The following is a 22,777-nucleotide window of genomic DNA, read 5'->3' as shown; positions in this document are numbered from 1 at the left end:
CATTCCAGTATTCTTGCCTGGAGAATCCCATGGACAGAGGAGCCTGGTGGGCTACAGTCCATGGGGTCACAAAGAGTTGGACATGACTGAGTGACTAACACTTTCACTTTCCCACCCGCCTTGCCTAGGGCCAGGGGCAACTGAGCCCTTGAGCCCTGTGGGTGCCTGGCTTTTCATTGGCCTGGAAGGGCTGTGGGGCCGGGGAAGAGGCGGTGGTCTGCTCGGTCTGGCAGCAGCTCCACTGTCGCCTTCCCACTGGCGCTGTCTGCCTCATCTGTCAGGGTGGACTTCTGGCCCAGGGCAGCAGGAGGCTGGGGCGGGGGGACCTCACACCCAGAGACAGCAGAGGGTCTTTGTCAGCCAAAGCTCTCAGGGACCCCAAGCGGTCCAGTACTGAGGCTGTAGTTCTGAGTCTGGGCCTAAGGCCTCTGTAATCCAACCCCAACGTTTCACCAGGCTCTTTGGGGCCTGTCCACTGGGTCCACACCATGAGGCCTTTGCGAAGGTTGTCGGCCGTCCTCCCTTTTATCTGGCCATCTCTGCAATCCCCAGCTGATCGCCACCCGCCTCTCCTCCTGCCCTGGCCTCCACAGTGACACTGGCTGCGAGTTTCTTCTAGGAGAGTGGGCCCAGCTCCAGCTTGGCCCGACCTACCAGGGCCTGACTCTGGGGCTAGGGCTGTTCTTGCTCCTGCTTCTTCACCGAGCCTCAGCCCGCATCCCGGGGTTACCCACCTGTTATGTGGGAAGTCACCAGGGCCAGGCTGGGGAGAGATGGGGGACGCAGGCCCAGGTACCATACTTGGAGAGAGTCCCCCAGATGAAGTCCCCCTATCCCAGATGTTCCAGTGGGCACCACTGCCGCCGAAGGCCTGGAGGACAGGGGCCCGAGCAGGACGGCGCGCAGGGCGAGGCTGAAGGCGGGCGGGGAGTAGGGGTCCCTTGAGGAGGTGACCCAGAACTCCCCGTCCGCGGAGCCCCTTCCCCGGCGCCTCCCGGGCCCCTGGCGATCCGCCCACCTCGAGAGCGCCGCTGCGATTGGTGGAAAGTTCGGGGCCCGCGGCGCGATTGGCCGTCCGGCCCGCCCACTGCCTGAGCCGCTCTCAGGCTCCCGCCCGGTGCGTGGCAAGCGGCGCGGGCGGTTGGGGCTGTGCGGGCCCGGGGCCAAGGCCCCGGCTGCTCCCGCCGCGCCCCCGCGCGTCCCCCGCGCCATGTCGACCCCTGCGCTGCTCTGCGCGCTTTGCTTCTGCCTCTTGGCCGCGGCCGCTCGCGCCGGCTACTCGGAGGACCGCTGCAGCTGGAGGGGCAGGTACGAGCCCCACTGGAAGCCCCCACGGGCCAACCCCGTGTGCTGTGTGCGCTGTGTGCGCCTCTTAGGCGCGGGCTGGGAGATGTGCCGCCCGCCCTCTCGGGCGCCCTGTCCCGGCTCCGAACCCTTGCCTTTGCCACCTTCGCCTCCCAGTCTCTGCACCCCGGGCCTCAGTTTCGTTCTCCGCCAAGTGGACGCGGCTCTTGGTGCTTCCGGGGACGGAGTGCAAGGGGAACGGGCTGGCCGGGTGGGGACCCGGGCCACCCGTCTCAGCGCCGCCTGTCCGTCCGCAGCGGCCTGACCCAGGAGCCCGGCAGCGTGGGACAGCTCTCCCTGGCCTGTGCGGAGGGCGAGATCGAGTGGCTGTACCCGGCCGGGGCGCTGCGCCTCACCCTGGGCGGCTCCGAGCCTGGCGCGCAGCCGGGCATCGTCTGTTTGCGGCCGACGCGGCCCTTCGCAGGCGCCCAAGTCTTCGCGGAGCGGACGGGCGGCGCGCTAGAGTTGCTGCTGGCTGAGGGCCAGGGCCCGGCTGGGGCCCGATGCGCGCGCTGGGGTCCGCGCGAGCGCCGGGCCCTCTTCCTGCAGGCCACCCCGCATCCCGACCTCAGCCGCCACGTGGCCTCCTTCCGCTTCGAGCTGCGGGAGGACGGGCTTCTGGAGCTGCCCCCGCAGGCCCGCAGCCTTGGAGCGGATGGTGAGTGCGGGTCTGGGTGGAGAACTGACTGTCCTCCCCACCGCACCGGAGGAGAAACTGAGGTGGCTTGTCACAGGCAGGGCAGGTGGGGAGGGGCGGGGGGCAGAATCCTGGAAGGTGAGACCAGGCAGGGCCATCCGGGCCCCTGGTCCTGAAGGGCTGGGGGAGGGGATGACGGCCAAAGCTGTCCAGGGCTCCCTGGCCCGGCGGTGACCTCCCTCCCCTCCTCCAGCCCAGTACAACAGAAGTCCACTGTGAGCCCGTCACCATGGAGACGCAGCCCCGCCTCCCCGCAGGGCACCAGGCCCAGCTCTTTGCTCTCCTGGAGGTCGGAGCCTGACCCCACGGGGGATGGGGTCACTGTCTGCTTTGTCCCCTGACCCCCGAACCTCCTGCCCCGCGGGCTGGGCTGGTGTCTTTGCGCCCCAGGAAGCAGCTCTGGGAGACAGGGAGTTACTGCCTGCTGGTGCTATGTGGAAGACGGGCAGGAACCCGGCCCTGCAGCTCCAGGCCTTTGGGCCCTATGCCTGCATGCTGGCCCATGGCTGTGTGTGCATCACACACACATGAGCCTTTAGCGTTACAAGTGCAGGCTGTCTTCAGAGTGTGCACACAAATTCGTTGAGACCCCAGGTGCCATCAGGCCCTGAGGGGCATCTGGGAGCTTGCCCTCACCCTGGACACAGGAGTGTCCAGCCAGGGGAGGGCTCAGGGCTCCACTCCTGACCTGCCCTGCATGTCAGCTACCTGTAGACCCTGCAGTGATGCCGAGCTCCTCCTGGCCGTGTGCACCAGTGACTTTGGTGACTGCCCCGCTGCAGGCGGGTGGTGGGGAGGAGCCGGGGGCCTGTCTTCCCCTGAGGCCACTGGCCAACACGTGTCCCCACAGTGATCTATGGAAGCATCCTTGGAGTTGCCCACGACGCAGAGCTACAGGAATCTGTCATTACCGTGGCAGCTGCCCGCGTCCTCCGCCAGACACTGCCGGTTTTCCGGGTGGGGGGCTCCGGGGGCCAGGGGCAGGCCTCCATTCGCACCCCACTGCACTGTGGTGTGCACCCCGGCCCTGGCACCTTCCTCTTCATGGGCTGGAGCCGCTTTGGTGAGGCCTGGCTGGGCTTTGCTCCCCACCTCCAGGAATTCAGCCGTGCCTACGCAGCTGCCCATGCTGACCACCTGCACCCCTGCGAGGTGGTGCTGGACTGACAGGCCTGGGAACAGGGTGCTGGGGAGGGTGGGGGGTGGCCTGCGGACGGCATCACAGCATCACCTGCTTTTGAGGTAACAGTGATGACCAGTGAGAGCGCTGAATGGGTGAGCCAGTGTGCACGTGGCCCCCAGCCCAGGCCGCCTCACTCCGTTCTCTCCTCCCACGGCCTCAGGGGATGCACAGCTCCCGCTTCAGAGAGCCCAAGACTGCAGCCACGCAGCCCATGCCCAGGCGAGGGGCTGCTGTTGGGGGCACGCAGGGACCCCCTCTCACGTGACCCTCAGTCTGCTGCCCCGATGCCAGGTGCTTCTACTGCTCAGAGTGGGAATGAAAAGGGGCCGTAACCCCCAAGGTCTCAGGTGGGCAGCCAGGCAACCCCACTTCCCACCCTGAAGGAAGGGGCTGCGGTTTGGCAACCTGCCGACTTCCCCAAGTGGTGTGTCGCAAGCCCAGCAGTCACCCTGGCCCCACCCCACCCATGGGGAAGAATGGGCTTCTGTCCGCAGGCCCCTCCGATGTGCTCCCCCCACAGCTGTGGGGTCTCTCCTGCAGGGGTCCTATTTGTTGCCCATTTCCAGTGGGTGGGGGCACACAGTGGGGTCTCTTAAGGACCTTTTCCACCACCTCTCCCCAGTGGCCTAGTTGTCATTGCCTTGACCATGCTGAAGGCCCTGAGGCTGAGAGGCCCAGTGCCAGGTTGGGGGTGGGGGGAAGAGAAGGGGGTGAGGGGCTGTGCATGGGGGACTTCGGAAGCTGGAACAAGCTGGCTCTGCTGACCCAGTCCCATAGCTCATATCTGGGGAGATTCCTGGGCTGAGCCCCAGAAACAACTTTCCTTGCAGTCCTTACTGGAGAAGCAGCCCTGCCATCCTGCCGGCAGGAAGGGAGCAAAGTTCCTTGGGGCGCCTACTGCCAGACTCAGCTGGTGTCAGTGCCTCGTGTGGCCATGCCCTGTGCAGAGAGTGCGACACTCCAGTAGCTGCTCTGGCGTTTCCGTGGGGCAGACCGTCTAAGGCTACAGTGCTGGGGGGACATACTTCTTCACTCGGACGGGCCGCTTGCTGAGGGGACTGCTGAGAACTGTGACGGCGGGTACAGTCACCCTGGAGGGCAAGCATCCCTGGGTTCCTCCCACCTCTGCTGTTCTTAAGGTTCCTTGCAGAGCCTCTTGCTCCCCCAGACTCAGACTGGCAATCCTGGATTGCTTGGGGCTCAGGCCCCAGACCTCCCCTCCAAGTACATCCTGAGCAAGGCCAGCCTTCAGCCTTTAAATACCCCACATTTGGATCTCCCATGGACCTCTCTCCTCGACCAGACCGTTGTATACCTGTTTCCCTCCCCCTCAACAGGGAGTGTCTCAGTAAAGACCAGAGAAGGAGGGGGGTGTGCTCTCCTGCCCCCTCCTCTCTGCAGAGGCCCTGGTCAAGGAGGGCTTCCCCTCCAGACCTGAGAGATGCCTTACCCTAAGCTCTTGGCATGATGCTCTGGCCAGCTCTCCTCTTCTTTGGAGAGAGGCCTACGGCCACACCCAGTGGTCACTGTGGATTGCCTCTGGGACCATCTGTCATAAAAATGTAGGGCAGCTGCCTTGGGGTGGGCCCTCGGCTGGACACTGGCCTCTACCCACCTGCCCCAGGAAGTGCCTCTAACGAAGAATCTCTGATGCACACATCCTCCTCCAGAGAAAGTGTTGGCTTTGCAACCAGCTCAGGAGGAGCAGAAAGAGCAGGAGTGGGTGTGGTCAACAGGACCAAAGGAGCCCCAGGTTGCTTTGGGAGGCACCAGGAAGGCCTAGGCCAGGAGCTTCATGCCTGCTCTCCAGGAAGTGGCCAAAGGGAAAGGTGTGGGTGAGCATGTGGGCCGGGGCTATGGGAGCAGATGCCTTTGGGGGCCTCGCTGGGCGCCTGTACTCACGAAGGTGTGCTCCGGTGCCCAAAGGTGACAGGCAGATGCAGGTGTGAAAGTGAAGGACTTGTGAATGAGCTCACGGGGGAGTCTGGGTAGGCGCTGTCATTCACTTGACCAGCTTTTATTGAGTTTCTTCTAGGTGTCAGGTGCTGTGCCAGGCACCAGGAATAATTTGAGGAACTAAAGAGGCAAGAATGGGATGCTGTGTAAGCCCAGTGCACGTCCTCCCTTTCTGGGGAGGGGCAGTGGGAGCCAGGAAGGAGGCAGGAGATGCTGGGTTGGGGGTGGGAGCAGCCCTCCTCCTCTCCAGTACTCAGGTCTCTGGAGCAGGGCACAAGGACGCCTGTCTTCCACGCTGGTGGCAGTGAGGCCCCAGTGTGAAGCAGTCTGCACTTCGCGGGGGGAGGGGACAGTGGTATCGGGCAGGTCCACATTGCCTGAAGCAGCGTCCGTCCCGCTGGGCCTCCTGACGGGCCATGGATGGAGGAGGAGCCTGTGTGCAGACAAGTTTCTACCACTCAAGGCCTTCTGGCCTCAGGAGCGGGTCCTGGCTCTGTCCTGCCAGTTCCTTCTCCCGTTCCCAAGTTCTGCCAGGGTACTTCTGGGAGCTCGATCTTTCTTTGTGTGTGTGATGCTTTCTGGAGAAGGGAGGTGATCTCCCCAGTTCCTGGGGCTCTTGCTCCCACTCCCATGGCTGGGCCAGTTGCCAGAGGGTCCAGCCCCTCGTATTCGTCTCCCCTCCCGTCTCGCTGAGACAGCCATCTGTCTTCTCGGTTCTGCTGAATTCTTGTCAATCCCCCTCCGGCCCCTCAGCGGAGCCCAACCCCCCGCCCCCGCCTCTGCAGAGCCTGGCGTTTCTCGCGCACTCGGGCTCTTTGCCTTCAGCCGTGGGAGGGCCCAGGCCCCCCGAGACTGCTCCTGGGCTCGGCGGGCGATCGGGGTGTGCTGGTCGCCGCCTCAGCCTCGTGAGCCCTTCCTCGCAGGCGGACCGCCGCCCCTGGGCTCCAGCCAGACCGCACGGGCCTCCGCCCACGGGCGGCCCCCGCTCTGGGACGCGCCGCACTAGGGTCTGCAGCAACGTCCGCGGCTGAGGGACGAGCGCTAACGGGCCGCGTGCTGTGCGGCCAGAACCCGAGGGTCGCCCCGGAACCCGCGGCACGGGCCCGGGACCCGGGGGAAAAAGGACGCGAACGGACCGGCCGCTTCCGGCGTCTCGGAGAGGCCGCCGCCCTGCCCCTTCCGGCGTCGGCAACCCGGGTCGGGAGGGCGCGGAGGAGGAGGGAGCTGCGCGGTGCAGGCCGAGGGCGGCGGGGAGGGGCTGTCTCTGGCCCGGTGCTGGGGCGTGAGGATCTCGGGCCTGAGCCGGGGAGGGTCCCTGCGGCGGGACGCCCCTAAGCCAGTGCCCCGCAGCCATGGAGCAGGACGACCCGGCTGAGGCGCTGACGGAGCTGCGCGAGCGGCGGCCGGGCCCATTGGAGCTGCTGCAGGTGGCGGCGGGCTCGGGCCTGGCAGTCTACGCCATGTGGGCGCTGCTGCTGCAGCCAGGCTTCCGCCGCGTGCCGCTGCGCCTGCAGGTGCGGGGCCGGGGCGCGGCAGGCCTGCGCCGGCCGAGTGGGCCGGGCTGGGGCGGGGCGCTGAGCGCAGGTATGAGGCGGAGGGTGCTGCTGCGCTGGGCCGGCGGGGCTGTGGGGTGGGGCTCGCTTCAAGTGGGACCTGACTTCCCTCGCCCAGAGAGGAGGCCTGGGAGGCGGGCCCCACCCTCACAGCCCCGCCTTCCGCGTCCAGGTGCCCTATGTCGGCGCGAGTGCCAGGCAGGTGGAGCATGTATTGTCGTTGCTGCGAGGTCGTCCTGGGAAGACAGTGGACCTGGGCTCTGGGGACGGTAGGATTGTAAGGACTGTGTGTGGGGGGACATCTTTGCTATAACCTTTTCTGTGAGCGCGCCTCCGCGTCTCTTGGACCTGACTCTCTGGGCCCACAGGTGCTGGCTGCCCACAGGTGCGGCCTCTGCCCCGCTGTGGGCTACGAGCTGAACCCCTGGCTGGTGGGACTGGCGCGGCTGCGTGCCTGGAGGGCAGGCTGTGCTGGCAGTGTCCGCTACCACCGTGAGGACCTCTGGAAGGTAACCCAGGGAGCCCTGGATCCCCTCATACCCCACGCCTGCTCTCCACGCTTCCAGTTCTGGCATGGTGCCTCTGTCACCTGGCAGGCTGGGGCTGGGCCTTGGAAGCTGTGGTGACTCCATGCCCACCAAACCTCTTTCCCAGCTGGGGTGACTTCTCTTCCTGCAGGTGAGCCTGAGGGACTGCTACAATGTGTCTGTGTTCCTGGCTCCTAGTGTGGTAGGTCTGGGGTTTGCTGACTCCATGGGACGCCCAGGCCATCCCCAGTGTAGGCACTGGGCCTGGAGGAGCTGCTGGGGGAGCCATGACCCGCCTGCCCACACCACCCTCCCCTCTCTCCCACAGCTCCCATTGCTGGAGGACAAGCTGCAGGCAGAGTTGCCTGCAGGAGCCCGCGTGGTGTCTGGGCGCTTCCCCCTCCCCACCTGGCAGCCTGTGGCTGTGGTAGGTGAGGGCCTGGACCGAGTCTGGGCCTATGACATTCACAGAGGTGGGCCCGCTGGGCAGGCTGTGCCAGGGCCCGGTTCTGCCTCCATACTTGGAACACCCAGTTCTCAGAGTGGCTGACTGTATGCAATAAAGACTCTGGGCTCCACCCTGATTCTGTTTTTTAATATTTATTTATTTGGTTATGCTGGGTCTTAGTTGCAGCACGTGGGATCTTTTGAGAACTCTTTTGAGAACTCTTAGTTGTGGCATGTGGGATCTAGTTCCTTGATCAGCATTGAACCAGGGTGCCCTGCATTGGGAGCGTGGAGACTTAGCCACTGGACCACAAGGGAAGACCCCACCCTGCTGCTTGTTGGCTGGAGGGCTGGGTGAAGTCATCTTCTAGGGGGTGCTTTGGGGAGAGCGCCATGCTGGCTGACTATGAAGAGTTCTGCTCCTGGTTTGCCTGTTGACCAGTTAGTGGCTGCAGGTCCTTGGGTGCTGGGGTTGTCTGAAGGTATGGCCCCCATTTTCCAGGGGTCCCCTGTACCCACCAGCTTTCTCAGCCGTAGGATCTCCTGCTTGTACCTGCTCAAAGAAACCAGGTTAGTCACCTGCCTGGTTGTGGACAAGCCCTGCTGCCAGTGCCTGGGACTGAGGTCCCCAGATCCCAGGCCCACCTTCCCAGGTGCTGGTCCACATACTCCTGTAGCTCAGAAAGCTGCTCCTCTGCCATCGTGGCGCGGACCAGCAGCTGTGCCCGCTCCCGCTCCAGCTCTGCCTGGCGTAGGGGACACAAGCCATGAGCCAGGCGCAGTGTGAGGAGGGGCCTCAGGCCAGGCTCTGCTCACTACCTGGGTGCCACGGGCAAACTCCTGTAGATTCTGGCGGATCTGGGCCCAGGACGCAGCTTCTAGGCCCCTTGAGAGGAGGCAGAGGGTGGGTGTGAGAGCTGGCATTGACCCAAGTGCTGATCAACAACCCTGCTCAAGTCAGGGCCCTGCGGTCCTTGAGGTTCCTCCTGGGAGCAAGTTTGGGATGGCCCTGCCTGAGTCTTGGTGCCATCTTTGTATGGCGGGGGGTGGTTGTGGGGGCCCCACTGGCCACTCGGAAAGCTGAGTGACTGCAGTGTCAGTAAGGAGGCTTCATGCTGGGAGCATGAAGGCACAAAGGCTGTGAAAGTAACCGGGCAGCTGCCCCTGCCTTGTCCTGGGTCGGGCCCTCTACTGTCCATGCCCCCAGCGGTCTACAGCTGGGGCTCCTGAGTCTCAGCCGAGATGTCCATTCCTTGCGGCATCTCCCTGACCCTCCCATTCAAGGTTAACCCCTCTCCTGTCAGGACCCCTCCTCACTCCAGGCACTTGGTTTTCTGAGACAGTGTCTCCTAAGCAGGCCAAGACTGGAAGTCACAGCGAGATCACTTCGCTGCAGCAACCAGAACACTGCCCCTGTAGCCACCTTCCAGAATAGATGGGCCCCCCCAGCACCCACACTAGGTACTCACTGCGGCTCTAATGTGCCCCCCTGGGAGACTTCACTGGATCCCTCCTGTGGGAACAAGAGCAGGGGTTGCTAAACAGGGCAGGCTGCTCCAAGGCCTGGAGGTTTGGGCTTGGCTGAGCCTGGAAGGGGTCCTGGGGTGGGTTAGGGGGCAGCAGAGAGGGGTCACCTGGGCCTTGAGCTTCTGGAGCTGCTTCTCCAGCTTGGCCTGGTCCTCTGTCTGGTGGCTGGATTCGGTGACTGTGTGCCGGGGCAGCAGTGCCACATCTGAGGGGGCCGCACCAAAGGCAGCCCTGGGGGTCCTAGGGGCCCTGACAGGGTCCACCAGCATCTGCTGCACACTAAGCCCCGCACCGGGTCTCACAGGGCCGTCTGCCCACCGATGCCCGTCTCAGGGAGGGGCCGTCCACCCCGGGGTGCCCGTCTCAGGGAGGGGCCCACCTGTGGGCAGTCAGCAGCTCCTCATGCCTCCGGCTCAGATCTGCCAGGCACTTGCGGTAGGTGCGGGCGGCCCGGGCCAGCTGTTGCTCACGGCTGTGATGAGCTGCCCTAATGTCCTCCAGAGTGGTCTCCAAGAATGTCCAAAGGGCTGCGACTGTGGGCTTCGGGCCTGCACCATCTGCGTATCCCTGGAGGAGGCGGGGCCAGGACCGGGAAGGGCGGGGCTTGGTTGAATCCAATCTCTCCCTCTTCATTCCCTCCCTAGAGCTGGTCTGAGGATAGTGTGCTGGACAGGCCTGAAGTCTCCAACAAGGTCAAGAGTCTCTCGGAGGTGGTTGATCGCAGTCAGGCCAGGCTCAGGCTCCCCGGGACCCAGAGGCCTCCCACCCAGTACAGGGCCACCCCTCGGTGCTCACGGCCACGATTCGGGCACAGTGCTTTAGTCGGATGGCATACGCCTCGTTCAGCTTCTTGAGTTGCAGCTGCAGCCAGGCGTTTTCTGCCTCAGTCTGGTGGAGCTGGCCCCGGCAGGCAGACAACACCTGGGGGTGGAGGAGGCCCTGAGTCTGTGTCCACAGCTGGACTTTGCGAAGCCATTCTGCAAAGCAGGTAGGGCTGGGCCTCACCACGGCTTGTGCAGCCAGTTGCTGCCCAGCTGTCCTGGCCTCCTCCCAGGCTCCCTGCAGCTGCCGGCCCAGGGCTGCCCTGTGGACAGTGTGAGGCTCAGCCGGGCCCAGGAAGGGTGACCCCCCCCCTTCCCCTTGAGAACAGCCCCCTTGCTCGCTGGGCCCTCCAGTCCCAGATGAGGGAGGAAGCCACTCACACACATGTCTCCAGGGCCTTCTGCCGAGCCCCGTGCTGCTCCTGCACCCGCTTTGCCTCTGCCGGCAGCTGTGGGGCACAGGACGGCTGGCTGGACGAAAGCCCACGCCCCGGGTCCCCTGTCCCACCCCACCTCCACCCCAGGCTGGGAGAAACCCTGACAGACCTTCAGGCTGGGTGGCTGCACCCCTGTGCCGTCCCCCAGCTCCTGCTGCTTGTTCTCGGGGGTCAGGAAGTCTGTGGACTGTACCTGCACAGAAGAGCTGTTTAGGCCTCACTGTCCCACCCTGGACCTGCTTAGTTACCACCCAGGCAGCCCCCGCCCCCACCTCCCGCCGTGCACTCCAGGTGACCTGGAGTCTGTGACGGAAGGAGTGTCCTTGCCCCCTGGCCTTGTGCCCAAGCTCCTGTGCCAGGGCTGGGTGGTGCCCTGGATCAGCCTCTGCTGGGGCCGCCTGCGCTCCCTGCAGCTCCAGCTCCAGCATGCGGCTCTCCAGCCACAGGATCTGCGGGAGACCAGGTCATCGTCCATCTGGGCATCCACAGGGAGGTGGCATACACAGGACAGGTGGGGTGTGTGAGTGTGTACAGACAGAGTGCGAGTGTGCATAGTCACTCGGGGCACAACTACACCCCCCCACATGCCCTCGGGATGCCACACTTGGGCACACATCATTGCCCACCTCACTCTTCAGCTCAAAGATTTCAGCATCGTGCTGCTCCTGCAGGCGCTGGTTTTTGATCTGCAGGTCGACCAGCTCCTTGCAGACCTGCGGTTGGTCAGGGTGAGAGGTTGAGTCTGTGAGGCCCTGGGGAGGCCCTCCCTCCTGCCAGCACCCAGAAGCCCCACACCCACCTGCAGCCGCTGCTCCTCACTCAGCTCTAGGTCTGAGGGAAGCTCTATCCCAAGGTTGGTGGCCCAGGCTGCAGCACCCCCAGGGACTCCTGGCAGCCAGGCCTCGGCCCATGGCAGAACCTAGGGAGGCACCACCACTCGACCCCAAGGTTTGTCTCAGGCCCGGGCTGTGGCCTCCACCCTTGCACACCCAGCCTGGCAGAGCTGCAGGCTCTCCCGTGGCCAGGATCAGGCCCAGGTCCTGAGTACATACACCCCTCCTGGCCTGTGAGGGAACAGGGGACACCCCAGAAGCAGCAGTGTCCTGGGAGGACTCACATTCTCAGTGGCCCGAGGAGGGGGCTCTGGGGCTGCCACATGCTCCATACATACACAGAAGGGACTGCAGGCTGCCCTAAGCCCAGTGTCGCATCGACTACTGGCCTGTTGCTGCAACACCGTGGTTTGTGTTGCCAAGGCCTCTGTCGTTCCCAGGAGACTCCCGGTGCCCCGCCCACGAGGGCAAGCAGGACAGTTCAGTGGTTGGTGACACCTTTCCGGCTTCCTTTTCATTATCTGGGAAATTCAGACGGTCACCCCAGCATGTCTCAGGGGCGAGGATGGAACCAGGAGTGCGCAGAAGGCCCAGGCTCGGGAGGTGTGGGACAGCGCACGGGGAGCCGAGCGGCCGCGCCTGTTACTGTTATTCTCAGGCAGCGCGCTTTGCCTTATCATGTGGGTTCCACACTCATTAGGCCCCCAGGCTGGGCGCCGGGACGAGCAACCGAATAAACGGGAGCCTCCCTATACTCCCAGCCCGACCGAAGACGTCCCAACCCGGGGCCGGGGGACTCAGGAAGACTGACTCAGCGCGGTGCCAGGAGGGCTTCGCGGAGTAGGCACCAGAGTTCCGGGCACGACTGGCCGGACGAGTGCGCGCGCTCCCTCCGCGCACGCGTGCTTCCTGCGCCGGGCTCGGGTCCCGCGGCGCGCAGGCTCCGGGCCGGCCCCACGGGCGGGCCCCTTGGGCCCGGACCGTTGGCGGCGGCGTGAGTGGCGCGCTCCGTCCAGGCCCCGGGATTGGCGCCCGAGGCCTGCCTCTGTCCGCCTGTCCTTCAGGGAGTCCGCGCGACCAGCTGGCCCAGCCCACGTAGGTAAGCGGACCTTCGGGAAGGGGATGGCCGGGTCGGGAGGGGGTCTGGGGCGGGGGCCTGCGGAGCGGCGCTGAGAGCGGGATCCGAAGACGGGCGGGATCCGGAGAGGGGCGGAGCCCGGAGAGGGGTGGGCCCGGGGTCGCGCTGCGCCGGGAGGGGGAAGGGGGGCGGCCTGGAAAGCCGGCGGGGTCTACTCGGGCAGCGGTCCTACTGGGGGCGGGACCGGACGGGGGCGTGGTTTTATGGGCGGGGCTTCTGGCGTGGGGGCGGGGCCTGCTGCGGGAGGCGTCTCGGCGAGGGACTGGTCCCCGCAGCTGCAGGTCATCTGGAGCCTGGCGCTTGGCCTTCCAGACGGGCCTCGGGACAGTCCGGCAGCAGCCAGCGAGGCTCCTCTCTGGCCCCCAGCGCGTGTGTGTGGAACTAACCCCTCCCGCACACAGCCCTGCCTGGAGTCTGGAGAGGGCAGCCCCACGCTGAGGAAGGGGCTCAGGAGGTGCGGTGCGGCTGAGCTCTGCGGCCATGAAGGTCAAAGTCATCCCTGTGCTTGAGGACAACTACATGTACCTGGTCATCGAGGAGCGCACGCGGGAAGCTGTGGCCGTGGACGTGGCCGTGCCCAAAAGGGTGAGGGCAGGTTTGAGGCAGCGGGAGCACTGCTGTGGGCCCAGGCACCTTAGGCCGCTGGTAGAGGCTCTGGACAACACTACTGGGGGCAGACCCTCCCCTATTTTCTGGTCTCTGGTTATTTGGAGTTTAGGGTTTCTTGATTTGGTTCTCCTCTGAGGTTAGAACCATCTCTGAACTTTTTCATCTGGTGCCTATTTTGTACACAGTGGGTGCTCACTAATCGTCTGCTGGGTCTCTGCTGCCCCTAGCACCATCCCGTGCCTGGGGCACTGTGCACCCAGGCCTGGTGCCCCAATGCAGGCAGCCACCTGGGCCATCTGCATGTCCCTAACTCCCATCCCTTTCAGCTGCTGGAGATCGTGGGCCGGGAGGGGGTATCACTGACCACTGTGCTGACAACCCATCACCACTGGTGAGTGCCACAGGGGCAGGGCTGGGCCAGGCGGGTTCACTCCAACCAGCCTCAACCCCACGTGATTCCACTGTCAACCATCCTCAGGGACCACGCTCGCGGCAACGCGGAACTGGCGAGGCTGCTGCCTGGTCTGGTGGTGTTGGGTGCGGACGAGCGCATCTGTGCGCTGACACGCAGGCTGGCACATAGCGAGGAGCTGCGGGTGAGCGCGCGCCTGGGAGGGACGGGGAGAGAGCCTGGGCCCAACATCCTCACCTGCTTCTCTGCCACAGTTTGGGGCCATCCACGTGCGCTGCCTCCTGACACCCGGCCACACCTTGGGCCACATGAGCTACTTCCTGTGGGAAGAGGAGTGTCCGGACCCTCCCGCCGTGTTCTCGGGTACTGGCTGCCCTGTACCCACCTGCCCCACCTCCCCGTGCCCCATTCCACTCTCTCTGACCCACCCAACTCCCCAGGGGATGCACTGTCCGTGGCCGGCTGCGGCTCACGCCTGGAGGGCACAGCTCAGCAGATGTACCAGAGCTTGGTGGAGACCTTGGGCACCCTGCCCCCTGAGACAGTGAGCAGCCTGCCCCTTGCCCTCTCATGGCTGTGGGGGCCCGGCTTCCCATATAAGCAGCACGCACTGCACCTGCCTACGCCAGGGTTCAGGATGACTGCCTTCTTGCCAGCCATGGCAGGAAGTGGACCGGCGAGGGGGTGGGGAGTGTCTCTGCCCGTGGGCATGCTGTGCACCCGATCACCTCGTCTCTCCAGAAGGTATTCTGCGGCCACGAGCACACATTGGGCAACCTCGAGTTCGCACAGAAAGTGGAACCTTACAACGACCACGTGAAGGCTAAGCTGTCGTGGGCCAAGGTGTGGCTGCTCCCCCACTCTCAGTGGCAAGGTTGGAGGGTGGGGCAGGCTGGGGCCAAGACAGCACCAAGTGTGTGTGTGTGGGCAGGGGGGGGGGGTGTCAGCCGTGACTTCTGGCCTGGGTGACCAGGCCTGGCTTGGCTGGGACGTTCACCCATTCTAGGCTCTGGGCCACCTGCAGTCTGGCCCTCGAGTGCTCACCTTCAGGGCCTGGGCTCAAACCCCCAGGCTGCGGGTGATGGAGCCAAGCTGCCTGGGGCTGCCAGACAAGGCGGTGACTGGGGCCTGTGCTCGTTCCAGCAGAGGGATGAGGATGATGTGCCCACAGTGCCCGCAACTCTGGGCGAGGAACTCCTTTACAACCCCTTCCTGAGGGTGGCGTGAGTACTGGCCAGCGTGCTGGGCCCTCCTGTGTGGGTAAGGGGGGCTGGGGAGCATGGGGCAGGGCCTGAGCCAGTGCGTCTTGGGGACCTGTGTCCTCCCCGGGGGCCTCGCTGTACAACAGGCTGGCACGGGGCCAACTTGTTCTCTGGGTCTCCCCTGCACTTATTTGGATACCAGGTGGTACGGGGCTGGTCCCTGAGCTGTCTCTACCACCATGTCTGGTTCACCCCGTGGATCCCTTTGAGCCCCATGGTGCCCCCTCTCCCCACAGAGAGGAGTCTGTGCGCAAGTTCACGGGGAAGGTGGCCCCAGCCGACGTCCTGGATGTGCTCTGCAGGGAGCGAGCGAGCTTCGAGAGGGCGGCTGAGCCGCTGCAGCCACAGGCCCGGGCTCTCCTCGCGCTGCAGTGGGGGCTCCTGAGCACACCCGGGCAGAAGTGAGCTCTACATGGGCCAGGCCACACAGCCCTCCTCCCTCAACCCACAGGAGGGCCCAGCCATCCTCAGTCCTGCCCGGCCCCGGAGGGTGGGCGCTCTGGCACTTACGGGGCTGGACACCCTGCCCCACTCTGGGCCACAGTGAGACAGGGGTGTTTGCACACAGTACAGTGGGGTGCACAGGGCTCTTGAACTTCAAATAAAGCTTTGAAAGGCCTTTTTCTTGATGCAGACAGACACTCTCAAAAAGAAGCTGTTTGTACTAGAAATGAGCTTCTCAGGCATGTGCCTGGGGGGCGACTCGGTCTGTCCCGCCCTGGCCCCAGCCAGTGGGGGTCCAGCTGTGGACACAGGACTCAGCCCCCGGGAGGCAGGTTCTCCGGCCCCAGGCACCACAGCTCTGTCAGACACCTGGTCTCGGTGGAGGGGCACCCCACCCCAGGTGGAGTCACGGGCCGGCTGCCTGTGTCCGGCCACTGTCCTCGGCTGCCCAGTGTGGCAGGTCCTCCAGGCTCTGCTGTGACCTCACCAGCCGGGCAGGTCCAGCCTGTCACCACTGCCCCACAGGAGTTTGGGGGGACTCTAGAGATGGAGGGTGAGGAGCCCTCCCACAGGACGAGCTAAGACCCCACACCCAGGGGGAGCCCGGGCCTCTCAGGGCTCAGGACCATGGAGAGGGCCAGCGGCCGGTAGAGCCTGCAGCCCCGAAGGAGTCCAGGTGAGAGCGATCCCGAGTTCCATTGCTCCAAGGGTCCCAGTGTCCCTGCAGCATTTTGGGGTGCCCCTCGGAGTCTTGAGCAACTGCCTTGCTGGAGACCCCCCACCTTCTCAGGAGTCCTGGTGTTGGTGGCAGTGGACCAGCTGGACCCGTGAGGCCTCTACCACCTGATACTGAGTCCAGAGCCAGCCTTCTCCACCGCGTGGTAGCTGGTGTGCAGCAGGCGGCCAGCCCGCTCCGAGCCTGCGCCCTGCAGCCAGCACTCATATAGCTCCTGGACCCCGGGTGCATCCTCCGGTGCTTCTGTCCTGACTAGGCCATACAGCCTCTCGACCTGCTGCAGGAGCTCCTTGCCGGGCGTGTCGGGGGCCTTGAGCTGTCCCCCTCCGTTGAGGCACCCTGTGGCAGAGGAGGGCAGGTGTGGTCATGGAGGGTGCCAGCTGGCACGCAGGGTCCCAGGGGCCCCCTGCCCATAGCTACCTGCGGGGCAGGCCATGACCTCCACGTAGTGGTACGGGCAGCGCCCGCGCTTGAGCTTCTGCACCAGGTTCTGGATGTTGCGGAAGCCGTAGGCTGCGGCAAAGTGCAGCAGGACTTGGCCCTCCCTCTCTAGAATCACCTCCTGGAGGTCCTTGTTCCTGAGGGCACAGACCTGGCTGTCCACACAGCATACCAGGCTCACTCCCGGTGAGGGCGGTGAGGGGGAGGGGAAGAAGCTCCTTCCCACCAGTGGGGCAGGTAGCCCCAGCCTCAGGTTCCTGGCCTGTAGAATGGGAACCCCTCCTTCCCACGGTCAGATGAGCCCCAGCCCACCCTCCTTGGAGTGGGGGCTCACATCAGGACACAGTGTGTGCCAGGAGCTCCGTACCGCCCCCGTGTACCATGGTGCTGTGGGTAGGGGACGCTGAGCTATACCAGGAGGAGACCCAGGGCTCGGGAGTGCTGGTTCCGTCACCTGAGCTAGAGCGTAGGGTCCAGCTATGGCCCTCCCCACTGACCTCAGGGGTCTGTAGGTGACCTCAGTGACATGGATCCCGAAGAGCTCCTGGGCTGCATGCCGGAACACGTGCTCCAGGTAGCCCCCTGAGCCCCCGCCCCGATGGCTGGTGGGCTCCTGGGCAGAGGCACTGCTGCACCTGGGGAAGAGGCCAGGCCTCAGGTGGTGTTGGGGCCGCTGCCCACCGAGGCCTCTGAGCAACCTCTGTCTCAGGTTTGAGAGCGTTTGCTTTCTAAGCCGAAGATGAGCCATAGAGCCCAAGGCTTTGAAGGTGTGTCGGGAGGAGGCTTGTGCAGCAAAGGACTGTCCCCCCTGTCGTACCACCTGTCCCGGGACCTCAGACCTGTGTGAAGTCAGGGTCAGCTCTGACGACCATCGGCCAGTTGTCGGGAGCTCAAGCATCTTGGACACCGAGGCACACGAGGGGCCGAGGGAGGCCAGGCGAGGGAAAAGGGAGGAGGCCAGTGCCTGCGTCAAGGGCCACGGCCCCTTCTGCCACCCATCAGGACCCTTGGGACACTCCGGTGGAGAGTACCCGGTGCTGGGTGAGCTTACAGCCCGTCCGACACGGCCGGTGATAACTTACAGACTGTCCAGAGGAGCCGGCTCCAGCTCCGACAGCGAGACCCCTTCTTCTTCCAGCAGCTTGAAGACTTCACCTGCAGGAGACCACAGCACAGATGCGCTTCAGCTGAGTCTCAAGAGCAAGAGAGGCCGTTACAGACGCAGGGCTCCTGGTCACGGCGCCGGCTGGCCTGGCCTCGCACCTGTGGTGATGACACAGTCCACATCGCGTGTCTGGTGCTCCTGGCTGAAGAAGTTGGGTCTGGAGGCTTCCAGCTTTTTGTCATAGCAGGGCATTACTGTCACGTGGTAGACCTTGTCGGGAGTCAGACGCTGTGCGCAGGGCGTGGCAGTGAGGCGGTGGTGCGGGGATGATGGGGGGAGGCGTGGGGGGCGCCGCAGGGGGGTTCACTCTGGGTCCCTGTTACCTGCTGCTGGGCAAAGAAATCCTTGACCAGGGAGCCCATGACCTGCTGTGGGGACCTTGCAGTGCTGATGTGGGGAAGGAGGGTGCTCCCGTGGGTCTTCTCAGCGTAGCAGATCCAGCCTGAGGCCAACGCAGGGCGTGAGAGGGGCGGTGAGGTGACTTCTGGGGGTGGCCCGACTCATGCAAGGGGTTAGGGTCCCACTAAGGAGCCCCCTGCTCTGCTCTTGCCGACACGTGTCTCTAGCACCCCCATGATCACCTCAGGTACCGAAGCGGCTCCTGCCAAAGAGCCCCCACCCTCCTCACCACGTCCAGCTACCGGCCACGGGCGCACACCTGGGCAGGCAGAAGTCAGCACGGGCAGGGCCTGCTCGGGGTTGGCCTGTCCTCGGAACCGCCGCACGAACTCCCGCTGGCTTTCGAGGAGGCTGAAGTTCCTCGAGAAGGCGGTGTCGAACACATAGTGTGCGCCTGTGAGGGAGCACCCACCTCACTCCCAGAAGGACGGCTGCGCCCAGGGTGGGCAGGCGTCACCGGACGCGCCCGTGGTGGATGCCCGGCGCCCTGCCTCTGAGCTTGGGCCTGCAGGCGCTACCCCGCACACGCCGGCACAGCCACCTGCACTGAGCCCTCTACGCCCTCCCAGCCCTGCCCCTGGCGTGCAGGGGCCAACCAGGAGCCAAACTCAGGCCTGAGAACTGTGCCTTGGTGGTGATAATTTAAAAACAAAGTAAAGAGTAGGTGAACTCCAGGCTCGGGGATGTGCAGGAGCAAAACTCAGGGTTTTTTTTATTAAAAGGCCCTTCTCTCAATCATCACAACAGAACCTCAAGCTAAGTCAACCTCCAACAGAGCTTCTGATACACTAAGTCCAGTGATAGCCAGGTGTCACCTTAGCCCCATGTCCACGCAGGAGCTTGCCAAGGTTTAGCACCTACCTATTTTTTTAAAGAATGCTGTTAATTTCCTGGCGGTATCCGTAGGATTCAGCTGAAACCTCACAGCCAGCGACGCTCTGGACTGAGGCGAGACCGAGATGACAACCAGCTTCTGCTGATCAGGTGCTGCTGTCTGCAAAGCACGGGACCCACGGCTTACTCTGTGTGGTTTACAGCCTGACCCCATCAGGGCGTGTCAATTTTGCAAACACACAGAACTCGAAGTTTAGGGTTAACACTTCAACGCCAGGAGTCCCCAGGAGAGGTAGCACCAGGAGATGAGCTGCCCCGACGACACTAGTGAGGGACGCTGGGTGAGAGTGGCATCTGAAGACGGCCCACCACTCACCTTATTGGCACCTAGAACCTTCCGCAGCTCCTCGTGGCTCTGCTGAGTAATAAGCACGGTCTCTGCTGAGGTGACGCAGCCACTGCACGCCAGGCAGTCGTCCAGCGAGATCTTGGCCTTCTCCAGCTTCTTCATCCCTCCATCCTAGAAGCATGAGAACCCAGTACCCCAAGGGCCCTTCCACATGAGGACACAGCGCTCAGGATGATGGGACCCATGGGAGAGCTTCATTCTCTGGCTCACAGCGCTGACAAGCAGCGTGGCAGTCGGCTGGCTGTATGTGCCGTAAGTTTTTAGAAATTAAATATTTAGGACAGAAATATATGTTCTAAACTTTCCTAGAAGCACCAAATCCTAACTCGGGTACAAACGTGGCTGGCGTATTGTATTAAAGAGCCTTGCTGCCCGCCAGGGGCGGGACATGGACATTAAATGTGCAACGATGCAGCCGACTTGTCACTGGTCCCCAGACTGTGCCTACGGGGACAGGAAAGTGCTGTGGGGACAGGAAAATGCTCAAGGCCAGGCTCTGAAAGGAGAAGGAAGAGAAAGGCAAGGGCGAAGATGAAAGAAGAAAGGACAGAGGGACAGGGAGGAGGAGATGGTGGGAGCCTGTGTCCCCCAACACCTGCACAGAGAAGAGTGGGCGAGGCATGCAAGGGGCAGTTACGCCGCCAGATAGTCGAGGACTGGGCATTCACACTGGTCTCCAGGCCGGTGGCTGGGCAGCTCTGAGCTGCAAACGGGCCCAGCAGAGCCCTCACTTCCTCTGCACACACAGGAGTGGTCTGAGTCAGGGCCGGGAAAGCTTCAGGGGCCCAAAGTGTGACCGGGGGCTGACTAGCCGGGACCCCCTCCCAGTCCACTCGCGAGGCCCACGTTGCACTGCAGCAGCAGTCCGAGCTCAGGGTGCTTTCCTGGCCCAGCCAGCCTCGAGGCCAGCAGGGACTAATGTGCTTTGGCCTTCCCTCCAGGTCAACCCCTGCTGCCCTGGAGCAGGGCCCCTGGCCCCATGAAGGACCCCGCCTCCCGTGCTTGCTGGGCTCAGGCGGGACCCCAGCTGGGCTGCCAGGTCGTCCTCCAGGGCTGAGTAAACAGCGACTCCTTCCCCGGAATCGCTGGCTCCCGCTGTCTGGCCCGCCGCGAGCCATCCTGTGGCTCCTCGCTTGCTGGGAGGGACCCCTGGGCCGGTGCGCCCAGTGGTGCCTGCAGTCCTTGGGACAGCATGGGTGTTCTCGAGGATCCAAATGGCAGACAGTCAGGGTGTCAACTTTAATGCCGGGGGACCAGGGTCTTGGCATTGCTCAGTTACACAGGAAGTAGCTTTCACTAAGAACAAGTGGTCTGGACTAGAAAATGTTACACAATTAGAACTTGAGAGAGAGGGATGCCAGAACTGCCACCTCGGCAAAGAGCCCTCTGCAGTGCACACCTGAAAAAGGGCTGGTGACACGTGGAAGGTGCCATGGTCACTGCACCTGTCACTGGACAGGTCAGCTGGGCTGGAACTTACCTGACTGACTTGGAAGTAACTCCCGTCATCTTCGATGTGGATCTTGGCCACGCCTCTTCCCGGCCTCCTATCCACCTTCATGGGCTTGATGCAGTCCTACCCGTAAAAGACCCGAAGGGCGCCTGAGCGGACAGCGGCGGAGAGGCCCCCACACCGCCTGGGACGAAAACTCTGCCCTGATTCCGGCCTTCCCACCGCAGAAGCGGTCTTGGCGCTGTGGGTGCTTACCCTACTCGAGCGCGTTCACACACTGCCCGCATCGAGGTCGCTGACCTGATGCAGGTGCAGGCGGTGTGGCCAACCTAACCTGTCCGCGGACACCGCCAGTAAATAGCGGGTGGGGCACCGCACGGAGGGCCAGTGTTTCACTGGAGGCCGAGGGTCGGCAGAAAACCTCTGCCCCGCCCAGTTCCTGGAAAAAGATTCCTTTCTCCCCCGTTCCTCTCCGCCCGAGAGGAAGCTCGCTGGCCGTCGCGTTCCCAGCGAGCAGCCTCGGAAAGCCTTGGCAGGAGGTCCGTCCGGCCCCTCGCGCCCCCCCTCAACCCCACCGCCCCCGGCACGCCTCGGCCGAGCCCTGGGCCCGCGCGGCTGCCGGCAACCGATAAGCGGGGCAGCAGGGGAGGCGGCCGGCGGCCCTCACGTGCGGCTGGCCTGTCCCCTTGGGGACACGCTCTGTCTCCTCCCGCCGGGAGGACACCCACGCCGACCGCAGCAGAACGCCCCCCCTTGCCCTCGCGGCGGGGCGAGGGGCCGGCCTGGGAAGTTCGGCGGGGCCTCCCGGCCCCGAGCTGGGTCACTCTGGTTGTCGCGGCCGCCCGGGAAGGGGACACGGAAATCGCGGGGCTGTGCGACCCAGCAGGCCCCCCGATTCCGAGCCCCTCTCTCGGGGTGGCGGGGGAGACCGCAGCGGAGAGGACTCCTCGCGCTAAGCAGCCGCCCGGCCCGCCCACCTGAGACGGCGCGATGAAGTCGTCCAAGTCCGTCAGCTGCAGGGCCCCGCTGAAGGGCGATGCCATGGCGCCACACTGCCGCCGGCCCCGGCGCGGACGGCGTCGCCAAACACCGCGAAAGAGCGAGAGAGTTCCGCCACACTGCCGGTAAGCGCCGCGTGCGCATGCGCAGCTGGCCCCTCGGCCGGGCTCCCAGGGGCGCGCGCCCCCTGCTGGCGGGCCGGGCACCGCGCAACCCGCGCCGCCTGCGCGCCGGCGAGGGCCGCGGGGAAGGGGCCGTGACTCCCTCGGGGCGCCTGGCTCGCCTCCACCAGTCTCAGCCCCGGAGAGAAGTTGCGGAGGCGCTGTTCTTGGTTCTGGACCAGCCCAAGAACCCAGAAGGGCGCCGGGCGCGCAGAGGCGGCCAGCTTCGGTTGGAGTGAGAAGGGAATGGGAGCAGGGGTGCGGAGCGGCTCCCCCGAGGCTGCTGGCCGGTGCAGGGCCCCACGGCTCTGGGAGGGTGTGTGCTCAATTACGTGGTCGTGTCCGACGCTTTTGCGACCCCGTGGCTGCTCTGTCCATGGTGTTTCCCAGGCAAGAACACTGGAGTGGGTTGCCAGTTCCTCCTCCAGGGGATCTTCCCCGCCCGAGGATCGAACCCGCGTCCCCTGCGTTGGCAAGCCCGCCCCCGGTTTTTCCGGAGACCAGCCAGAAGGAAATGGCAACCCACTCCAGTGTTCTTGCTTGGAGAGTCCCAGGGACGGGGGAGCCTGGTGGGCTGCCATCTCTGGGGTCGCACGGAGTCGGACACAACTGAAGCGACTTAGCAGCAGCAGCAACAGCAGCCTGAGAAAAGCCCTTTTCTCTGTGGAACGCGGATAGAACGCTGCTGGCTGGACTCAATTCTTGAGTGGTCATATACATTTTTTGTCTTTATTATTATTATTATTTTCATTTTGGCTGCGCTGGGTCTCCGTTCCAGCGCTCGGGGCGTCCCTTCTAGCGGAGCCGCAGCTCTGGAGCGCAGGGGCGGTAGCTGCGGCTTGGGCTTAGCTGTCCCGTGGCATCTGGCATGTTAGTTCCCGACCAGGGATCGAACCTATGTCCACTGCGTGGGAAGGTGGATTCTCAACCACTGGACCACCAAGGACGTCTCCCTCATACACATTTAATGACCACTTCCTGTGGGGGCTT

The 22,777-nt window shown here is 64.3% G+C and overlaps 5 protein-coding genes across 12 annotated transcripts; 3 read left to right on the top strand and 2 right to left on the bottom strand.

Annotated features, from left to right (window-relative positions):
* The first annotated feature begins 1,210 nt into the window (after positions 1 to 1,210).
* On the top strand, positions 1,211 to 3,208 carry METRN (meteorin, glial cell differentiation regulator). The gene is made up of 4 exons (XM_068966944.1): positions 1,211 to 1,308; positions 1,602 to 2,002; positions 2,746 to 2,805; positions 2,892 to 3,208. The coding sequence occupies exons 1-4, from the start codon at positions 1,211 to 1,213 to the stop codon at positions 3,206 to 3,208; spliced, it is 876 nt and encodes a 291-aa protein (XP_068823045.1).
* A 3,203-nt stretch (positions 3,209 to 6,411) lies between these two features.
* ANTKMT (adenine nucleotide translocase lysine methyltransferase) lies at positions 6,412 to 7,817 on the top strand. The gene is made up of 5 exons (XM_068969129.1): positions 6,412 to 6,694; positions 6,906 to 7,010; positions 7,102 to 7,242; positions 7,412 to 7,462; positions 7,589 to 7,817. Exons 1-5 carry the CDS (start codon positions 6,533 to 6,535, stop codon positions 7,808 to 7,810), a joined length of 681 nt encoding a protein of 226 aa, XP_068825230.1. The 5' UTR covers positions 6,412 to 6,532; the 3' UTR covers positions 7,811 to 7,817.
* Positions 7,818 to 7,895: 78 nt separating this feature from the next.
* CCDC78 (coiled-coil domain containing 78) lies at positions 7,896 to 11,657 on the bottom strand. The gene is made up of 14 exons (XM_068968432.1): positions 11,610 to 11,657; positions 11,292 to 11,411; positions 11,119 to 11,205; positions 10,765 to 10,941; positions 10,602 to 10,685; positions 10,437 to 10,504; positions 10,240 to 10,318; positions 10,030 to 10,155; positions 9,614 to 9,801; positions 9,342 to 9,513; positions 9,177 to 9,220; positions 8,527 to 8,593; positions 8,353 to 8,453; positions 7,896 to 8,260 (listed from the first exon to the last, which is right to left on the bottom strand). Exons 1-14 carry the CDS (start codon positions 11,655 to 11,657, stop codon positions 8,068 to 8,070), a joined length of 1,554 nt encoding a protein of 517 aa, XP_068824533.1. The 3' UTR covers positions 7,896 to 8,067.
* A 650-nt stretch (positions 11,658 to 12,307) lies between these two features.
* HAGHL (hydroxyacylglutathione hydrolase like) lies at positions 12,308 to 15,908 on the top strand. 8 transcript variants are annotated; one of them, XM_068967427.1, is made up of 9 exons: positions 12,308 to 12,424; positions 12,865 to 13,048; positions 13,399 to 13,463; positions 13,551 to 13,668; positions 13,739 to 13,847; positions 13,925 to 14,028; positions 14,226 to 14,327; positions 14,556 to 14,707; positions 14,983 to 15,907. In XM_068967427.1, exons 2-9 carry the CDS (start codon positions 12,944 to 12,946, stop codon positions 15,149 to 15,151), a joined length of 924 nt encoding a protein of 307 aa, XP_068823528.1. In that variant the 5' UTR covers positions 12,308 to 12,424; positions 12,865 to 12,943; the 3' UTR covers positions 15,152 to 15,907. The 8 variants fall into 8 exon arrangements, with proteins under 8 accessions (XP_068823528.1, XP_068823530.1, XP_068823529.1 ...); XM_068967429.1 differs by having other exon boundaries at positions 12,316 to 12,424; positions 12,739 to 13,048; positions 14,229 to 14,327; positions 14,983 to 15,908; XM_068967428.1 differs by having other exon boundaries at positions 12,316 to 12,424; positions 12,830 to 13,048.
* Positions 15,405 to 21,724, bottom strand: CIAO3 (cytosolic iron-sulfur assembly component 3). The gene is made up of 11 exons (XM_068967423.1): positions 21,605 to 21,724; positions 20,655 to 20,750; positions 19,142 to 19,285; positions 18,793 to 18,925; positions 18,191 to 18,325; positions 17,856 to 17,974; positions 17,631 to 17,760; positions 17,450 to 17,522; positions 16,865 to 17,002; positions 16,347 to 16,504; positions 15,405 to 16,265 (listed from the first exon to the last, which is right to left on the bottom strand). Exons 1-11 carry the CDS (start codon positions 21,668 to 21,670, stop codon positions 16,027 to 16,029), a joined length of 1,431 nt encoding a protein of 476 aa, XP_068823524.1. The 5' UTR covers positions 21,671 to 21,724; the 3' UTR covers positions 15,405 to 16,026.
* Positions 21,725 to 22,777: the final 1,053 nt, after the last annotated feature.

Source organism: Capricornis sumatraensis, chromosome 3, assembly GCF_032405125.1.
Source record: "Capricornis sumatraensis isolate serow.1 chromosome 3, serow.2, whole genome shotgun sequence".
Classification (NCBI taxonomy): domain Eukaryota; kingdom Metazoa; phylum Chordata; class Mammalia; order Artiodactyla; family Bovidae; genus Capricornis; species Capricornis sumatraensis.
This window is presented reverse-complemented; position numbering and strand designations above follow the sequence as displayed.